Source organism: Rana temporaria, chromosome 1, assembly GCF_905171775.1.
Source record: "Rana temporaria chromosome 1, aRanTem1.1, whole genome shotgun sequence".
Classification (NCBI taxonomy): domain Eukaryota; kingdom Metazoa; phylum Chordata; class Amphibia; order Anura; family Ranidae; genus Rana; species Rana temporaria.
Genome location: NC_053489.1, coordinates 347,352,678 through 347,361,117, shown reverse-complemented (window position 1 = coordinate 347,361,117; position 8,440 = coordinate 347,352,678). Strand labels below are relative to the sequence as shown.

At 45.0% G+C, this 8,440-nt stretch overlaps 1 protein-coding gene across 1 annotated transcript in view; it reads left to right on the top strand.

Annotated features, from left to right (window-relative positions):
- The first annotated feature begins 3,316 nt into the window (after window positions 1-3,316).
- Window positions 3,317-8,440, top strand: part of SPINK2 (serine peptidase inhibitor Kazal type 2) — a 59,859-nt gene continuing 54,735 nt past the window's right edge. Inside the window, exon 1 of the mRNA XM_040362226.1 lies at window positions 3,317-3,737. Within this exon, the coding sequence (XP_040218160.1) occupies window positions 3,689-3,737 (49 nt within the window). The 5' untranslated portion in view covers window positions 3,317-3,688. The remainder of the gene's footprint in view (window positions 3,738-8,440) is intronic.

Sequence of the window (8,440 nt, the reverse complement as noted above, 5' to 3'; positions counted from 1 at the left end):
CTCATCAACATCTCTCTAATAGAAGCTAACCTTAAAGTATTAATGCGGTGGTATCTGGTTCCCTGCAAGCTAGCTGCAATGTTTCCAACCACATCTCCATTGTGCTTCCGAAATTGCCTAGCCCAGGGTTCCATGTTGCATACCTGGTGGGAATGCCCTAAAATCAGGGGATTTTGGAACAAAGTGTTCTCTCTCATTAGGAAGGTGACCGGGATAACGGTGGAAAAATCTCCACAAATAGCGTTATTGGGGGTTAATGTCCCCCAGGCCACCAAATATACTCAAAAATTGATAGCTTTCATGCTCACTGGTGCTAAGATCACACTGGCTGGGGCTTGGAAACAACCTTCTGTATCTTTCCAGAAGACCAAAAGGAAAATCTCTTGGATCATGCACCAGGAGAAAATGGTCAGTACAATACTCAATTCTTCCAAATCTTTCGAGGCTGTATGGGAACCCTGGGCTAGATATATAGGCATCTCTATGATACAAGGATAGGGAGGGTGGGGGATCTCCATCCTTTTTGGATTGCTGTTATTTTTGATATTGGGACGTATGGATCGAATCATATAGTCCGTAGCTGGCGACACCAATCTTTGTTCTCTTTCTATCTTGTCTTCCTCTGTCCCTCTGTTTCTTTTCTTTCCTTTTTTCTCTTCCTTTTCCTTGACATATCTCCATAAATATATTAAGGTATGATAGGCAGTTTCATCTTGAAATGATTACAGTAGAGAACTTTATCTTCTCTTTTCTTTGTTTCTTTTTTTTTATGTTTTTGTGTTATAGTGAACACTGGAGATTACTGCTTGTTAAATAGGTTCTCTTCAAGAGTCTCATGCTTTCACTAAAATATGGAAATAGGCTAGGTTAATCCCTACGTTGGGATGGGCCCATGACCTCGGAAATATCAGTTATTCCGGGACAGGGGGTTCACTCTCATTCTCTTTAGGCACACCTTGCGAGCTGAACGTATTCACTGGTTCTTAGGCACAGTATGAACCCATTGGGGGTGCCGGGAATGCAGTCAGTACCAGGTGCTATTTTATTTCTTTTTGTTCGCATTCTTATTCTCGTTTTCTCCCCTTTGAAGACTTTAGTCTCAAAGTGGGGAAAATATCCTATTACATGTATAGTGATGTTCTTGCTCTAAACTGCTTCTGACAATATTGTTACTTTAGTCTCTGAACTGTATGTACACCTTTTAGCCCCAGGTTGTGCTGGAGGCTCATGCTATGTACTGTACTGCCTTTCAATAAACTGCTTTGAAAACCCCAAAAAAAAAAAAAAAAAAAATATGATTGCCATTATGAAGCTTCCCTCCAACCACTTTGCATATTATTTTATATATATATAATGTGATTCTGTAATTGCCAAATATGCTGCAGAAATCATCCTCCACTGAGTCTGGCTGCATCCATTTTAACTATGGGAAGCTGAAGCAGCTGCCTGTTCACTTCTTGGACTTAAAGGGGTGGTTCACCCTAAAAACTACTTTTTTTTATTACACTGGCCCCCAACATTACAATACGATTAAGGCTATTATTATTTTTTTTGATGCTGTACATACCTTTGTACAGCATATTCACCCGTGGCTTCCGGCTTGCGAGTCCCGCGGGAGTGGGCGTTCCTAACATGTCTGTGATTGACGTTTTGACCAAAAACGAGCTCCCTCCGTCGCATAAGCCGCGTCACGGTTGGCGAAAGGAGCCGAACGGCGAGTCGGCACTATACTGCGCATCGCCGTTCGGCTCCTTTCGCCAATCGTGACGCGGCTTACGCGACGGGGGGAGCTCGTTTTTGGTCAAAACGTCAATCACAGACATGTTAGGAACGCCCACTCCCGCGGGACTCGCAAGCCGGAAGCCACGGGTGAATATGCTGTACAAAGGTATGTACAGCATCAAAAAAATAATAATAGCCTTAATCGTATTGTAATGTGGGGGGCCAGTGTAATAAAAAAAAGTAGTTTTTAGGGTGAACCACCCCTTTAAACAGATACACACAGAGGCACAACTCCAGCTCTGCAGCCCTGCAGCTCTCATTGGTCCTCTTATGACTCACCCCCCCCCCCTTCCTGGCAAACTCTCACAAGAGTGAGAGAGAGCGCTGTGCATAATGTCATAAGCCTGGGCTTTTTACCAGACAAGAAACAGTAAGTGGGCTGTATTAAGGTATTTAAAACAACAATGGTAGAAGATTTAATAGATGGAAAGTTGAAAAAAATGACTGAAGGTCCACTTGAAGTTTTAAAAAGGCTTACCGTACCCCTTAGAAGTTACCTTGGGGCATTTGCTTTCCAAAATGTGGTAATTTTGTGGGTGTTTTTTCCTGTTCTGGTACTTCATGGACTCAAGAAATATAAGTAGTCAGGAAATTGGATGATTAATTTATGATCCTTTAAAGCCCAAAGGTGTTGCTTGGATTTTGGGCCCCACTATGTGTCTAGGCTATGAAAATGTGTTCCACATGTGGTATCCTCATACGCGGAAGGAGCAGCAGAATGTATTTTGGGGTGTAATTGTAAGAATGCCTATGCTGCATTTGAGAAATAACTTGATTAATTGTCATTAATTGTGACAGCAATGAAAATGGAAAAAATGCTTAGGCAGGAATGGGCTTTACCATGCTGGTCTGCAAGTAGTTAATGCACCATTCACACAGTCATTTTGCCACACTGTGAATCCCTCCCAGCAGCAGAAATCTACTGAATCCTGCTGCTTGGATTGACAGCTACGTGTGGATAACGTGGCCGCCAAGCCTGTACATTGCAATATGGCAGGCTGTCAGCGGCTAAGGCTACCTGTGGTGATTGTGACTACAGTCAGTGCACTGGCATGCCAGCCACTGCTATCCAAATGCAGCTGTCAATTCGTAGCATGTTCTGATCTAGGGATCAATCTTGGACAGTTAAGCCCCGTACACACGATCCGAAAATCGTACGAAAAATTCTGCTTTCGAAACGATCGTACGATAATCGGATCGTTGGTACAGAGCTTTCGAGAGCCGATAAGGACAGTTCATCCGATTGTTTTCTATCGGACATGCACAGAATTTTTTTTCGTACGATGCCAGATCGTACAATTTTCGTTTATTCAGTACAGCTGTCGTTCGAAAATGCATTACAACACATGACATCACTTCCGATTTTTTTTCTTCTGCCGTACAAGAATTTTCGTGACTTTAGTAAACTCATCAGATTCGACCTGAGATTAGCATACAAAAAAAAACAGACGATCATTCGTCCGATAATCGGATCGTGTGTACCGGGCATTACCATAATGCTACTGCAGCCTTGTGAAGTTGATGTGCAGAAGCTGTTATCGAGATCTAAAGAAATCTTACATTATACTGAAATTGGATTTTTATTTTTTGGTCAAAGACTGTATATATTAGTTCTTTCTGATGTAAATTGGCTAATCTAAAACCAAACCACATTCTAAATAGTATTTTAAATGTAAAATTAGAACTGACTGTGTTGTAGTCCTGCAACCAACCTGAGTAAAACCTACGGTGTGCAATGTTTTTTTTGTTTTTTGTTTTTTTTATAAAACCGCGTTGGTGGGAACAAAGTCAGCCTCATCTTATTTCAGTGAGCCTGATTAAAGCAGACAATGGATAAACTTGTTCTGTTCTAGAAAATAGCAGCTTAAAGTCCTGAGCACTAGACTGCAAACAGGCAGATACAACCATGGAGCTGAAACTGACAAGACTTGTACTTCTCTGCACACTAACAGCAGGTAGATACACCAATGCATGCTAAATATATTATGTTTTACTGAAATTAACAATTTTTGTCATTTTTATTTCGATTAATATATTAACTATAGATTTTACTTGTTCTGTAACACACACATTCCCCACATTGTGGTGCATCCTTATCTCCAATCAGAGTGTGAGTGTGTGTACACACACATACATACATACACACAGTATATTTTTAAATTAGGGTGGGACTCGTGTTGTGAGCATTCAATTATGTCCATCTGCTCATAGAGTGTGAGCTTAACAAAATGGCTAGCTACCCATAACTATTATTCTTTGTACTCATTTGTTTTCCAATAATGAAGAAATATTGGGGAAAATATTGTAAAATGTACCTGAAATTTGTTTTAGCACCCATTCACATGGGGCATACCAATCTTAATGCCTATGCGAAGGGTAGGGTTGCCACCTTTTTCTTAAAGCCAAACCTGAACACTTTAGCGCCAGACGCCAATTTATTTTAAGGGGGAGAGCTGTGGACTCACCAAAGCTCCCACTTAATTTAGAGTTCCCAGCATTTCCCCTTAAATCAGGGTTCCCAAAGCCCCCCTACATTAGAGTCCCCCTTATCTCTTAGTGTACACACTCGCTCAGGGAGACTTCAGACATTGAATGGTGAGCTCACTCACCCAAGGACGGAGGCTCCTGAGCTTCAAATTTCCACGCATTCCCTTTCTGGGGATTGGAGTTTGGGTGGGCAGACAGAAGGGTAAGGGTAGGAGGAGCAGAAGAAGATCAAGCCCTCTCTCCTCTCCTGTCCATGTTTGGCACACCTATGTACTTGGTGGTTGTGGTACTCAGTTACTTGGGGAATCACAGTGCATTCTCAATAATTGGTCCAGGTTTCAGGAGGTCTAAAACCTGGACGCACAATTCAAAACCTGGACTGTCCAGGTGAATTCCAGACGGGTGGCAACCCTAGCAAAGGGGTCATCTTCATCTGTTTGGGATGCACAGGTGTTCTGTGCAGACCCCTGCAGGCAGCCAGTTCGCATCAATGTGACAATCGATCTGAAGTGTGCATCCATGCATGTCCGATGCACCCCTTATGTGAATATTACAAGTTTACTTTTCTATTTGTTCATGATTATATTACTATATGGGTTTATAGTTTCTTTCTTTAGCTGTATGGATATCAGACAGTGCAGCTAAGATCCATGTTGACAACTGCTGAGAAGAAATCAGTTATAGAATAAGCTACATAGCAGACTGGTAAAGGAAAACCTTTGCAAAGATGAATGTGAGTGGGTCTGTTTCTGTTGGCGCGAAAATCTGAATCAACGGAGGAACTGTGCAGTGTGGTGTCCAGGAACAGCGTGTTGTGTGTGCGCGACTGCTTGGGTGTGTGAGTTAGGACAGGACCAGGAGACCGCTAGGTGACCAGTCTGACCGGGAAGCGTCAGGTTAGTGTGCTGCGAACTGGAGGGGGAGAGTAACAGGCAGACAGGGGAGCAGAGTGAGCAGAAATAGGCAGGCTGACAGTGGGAGACTGTAGGCACTGACAAGCCCTGAAAGTGTCAGATTGCAGGGGCGTTTTATCAGGTACAGAGCAATCAAAGTCATAACTAACAGAAAAGACTGATTGTGTGTAGTGGGGACACTGTGTATTGTTGAGTATTGTGTGTACCTGAGTATTGTGAGTACCTGAGCATTGTGTGTACCTGAAGACTGGGAGTACCTGAGTATTGTGTGTACCTGTGTATTGTGAGTGCACGTGGGTAGTCAGTACACAAGTGCTGAGAGTGCACGTGGGCTGCGAGTACCTGTGTGTGGTTGAGTTTTAAGTATAAAGCCTCGTACACATGGTCGGTTTTCCCGGCAGGAAAACTGCCAGGAGCGCTTTTGGCCGGGAATTCTGGCCGTGTGTATGCTCCCTAGCAGTTTTCCCATCAGGAAAACAGACGGGAATCCCGACGAGAAAATAGAGAACCCTGCTCTCTATTTTCTCGTTGGGTTTCCTGGCAGAGTGTTTCCTGCCAAGAAAACTGGTCGTCTGTATGCGGTGAAAAACGGGGCATGCTCGACACTTCAACGCATGCACGGTAGCATACAAGGTTAGTGTGGGGTGTAGCAAGATGGCGACGACGGCATCGAATGTGACAAGTCACCGGCTCGTCATAGTCAATGACGTCACCACATTCTTTCCATTCAAAACAACGGCGGGTTTTCGTGTGACCGTGTGTATACACGGCTTTTCAGGGCAAGCCTGCCACGTATCCCGTCGGGAAAACAGACGTTTTTTTTCCCGACGGGATTCCCGGTCGTGTGTACAGGGCTTTAGTGTCAGGAATATAGTCAACAACAAGAAGACCCTCCATACTAAAGGAGAGCTGGGAACGTACCCAGCAAGTGCCTGCAGGGGCCAGCACAAAGGCAGGTGGAGACAAAGAGGTGCAGGCACTGGAAAAGAGTATATGGGTGACAGTTAGGAAGGCTAGAGGGGAAAATGCCAGGGAGGCCGATCCTGGGCTCGGAACATCCCAATAAGTATGGGGCAAGCAGACAGGTCAGGACACTCTCTACTTTGCAGATAGAGAAAGGAGCTGTGTGTTAGTGGGCGTCCTGACACTCCTGCTCGCCCCCCTCAAGAGGCTTTCTCCACACCAGGGAGAAAGCCTCGCATTACTGTGTGTAGTTACAGACAGAAGAACAGGAAGTGAGGATTTCTCAGAAGAAATAAGGACCTTTAATGATTTAATGATTTTCAATATGGATGAAAATCATTGAGAAAAATAGCACTCCCCCCAGGTCATTACAAGCCCCTTTGGCCCTATATACTTTGTACAGCATTATACAGGCAGTGCAAAAAAGACAGGCACTGTAGGTTTGTTGTTAAAGCGGGGGTTCACCCTATCGACGGGAAAAAAAAAAAAAAAAATTATTTTACCTTAAAATCAGGCATTGTAGCGCGAGCTACAGTATGCCTGTCCCGAATTTTTTAGCCCCATACTCACCTTGTAGTCGTCCATCGAAGATACCGGGGAATGGGCGTGCCTCTGGAGACGGAGGATGATTGACGGCCGGCTCTGGCGCGTCACGCTTCTCCGGAAATAGCCGAAATAGGCTTGGTCTTCACGACGCGTGCGCATAGCCTGTGCGCAGGCGCCGTGAAGAGCCGAGACCTACTCCGGCTGTCTTCGGGGAGAGTGACGTGCCAGGGCCGGCCGTCAATCATCCTCCCTCTCCATAGGCACGCCCATTCCCCGCGGGAGCCGGAATCTACGATGGACGACTACAAGGTGAGTACGGGGTTAAAAAAATCGGGACAGGCATACTGTAGCTCGCGCTACAATGCCTGTCTCGATGGTAAAATCATGGGATTGTGGGTGAACTACCGCTTTAAGTAGAATCTGTTTGTAATTTTGAACTGGTACTTTTTTAAAGTGTAGCTCCAGCCATAAAATCTATTTTTAAGCTTTTCTAAAAACATAGAGAAGGGTCATCACCCCTGTAAACATTTGTTTTGCTGTCTGTGTGCATCTGTTCAGAAGATTGCAATTCACTTTCTGTCCCAATGACAAATGATGTTTTGAAAATTTGGGTTTTTTAGTGAAACAAGGATTGGTGATAAAGCATCAGTGGACAGGAGACACCTCTTACAGAAGAGAATTTCCCTTCCTAGGGGTAGATTTCCTCTCACTTCCTGTTGTCTCCTTCCATTTGCAAATAGGAGTCGTTTGTAAGTTGGATGTTTGAAAGTAGGGGCCTGCCGTATATACTCTGCAGAAATTTGGGCCCTAGGTTTTGGTGTTGCCACAACACTGTAAGCCCTCACAGTTAGTGGTTGTAACGGTCACCACCGTTTACGACTTTCCCTCCCAGTCACGACAGCTTATCGACACTCCAACCAACAGGACCCGATCCATAAGAATTCCCCCCAGACACGAGACACACAGCTCTGTGCTTCTGGTTTCAAATGTAAAGATCAGGGCTCGAGTCCTGTGGGAACGCATGGGAACGACGTCCCTCCACTTATTTTACAGCGGGAACGTCGTTCCCTTTGCAGGACTCGAGCAGCTGATCCTCCCGAGCCCGTTCCTGTATGGGTGCAGTTCACCCAGGCGCCACAGGGGGCGCTCAAGCGCCAGAGTACTCCCCACTCCCCTCCCTCCTCCTCCTCCTCTCTATGTCAGTTTCCTGCCCAAGTCTAGAGGAGCAAGCCACAGCACATGATGGGGAACGAATGCAATGCTGTTGAATGCCTCTGATGGAGGCTGCAGTGCTGAAGCTGAAGGTAGGAGACATGTGCCATCTGAGAAGTGAGTATAATTGCTCTTCTAAAGCAGTTAGCTGACAACCCTTACACCAAGCTAGCACTCTGAGTGTACCTACTATACTGTATAATTACATCAGATGTAATTTCTGGCACTCCACTATTTATCTATTAGTTCTGTGATTTCCCAATAGAAGAGCCCTCTCTCTGTATGTGTTTGGAGATATGATTATTCTGGTTTTCTCTCTGCATCTTTGTCTGCACTGTGGGGGGTGAGGTGGTGGTCTGTGCTAATGGATGGGGGGAGGTTTGTGGGGGTTCTTATGTGCTAATGGAGGGGGGGGGTTGGTTTGTGGGCAGTGGCATATCCAGGGTATGGCACCTATGGGGGCCATATAAAGGGGGCGCTCCTGAGTAGCTGTGCAGCAAGGCTTTTCCTGCATAATTGTGGCTGAATAGGACCTG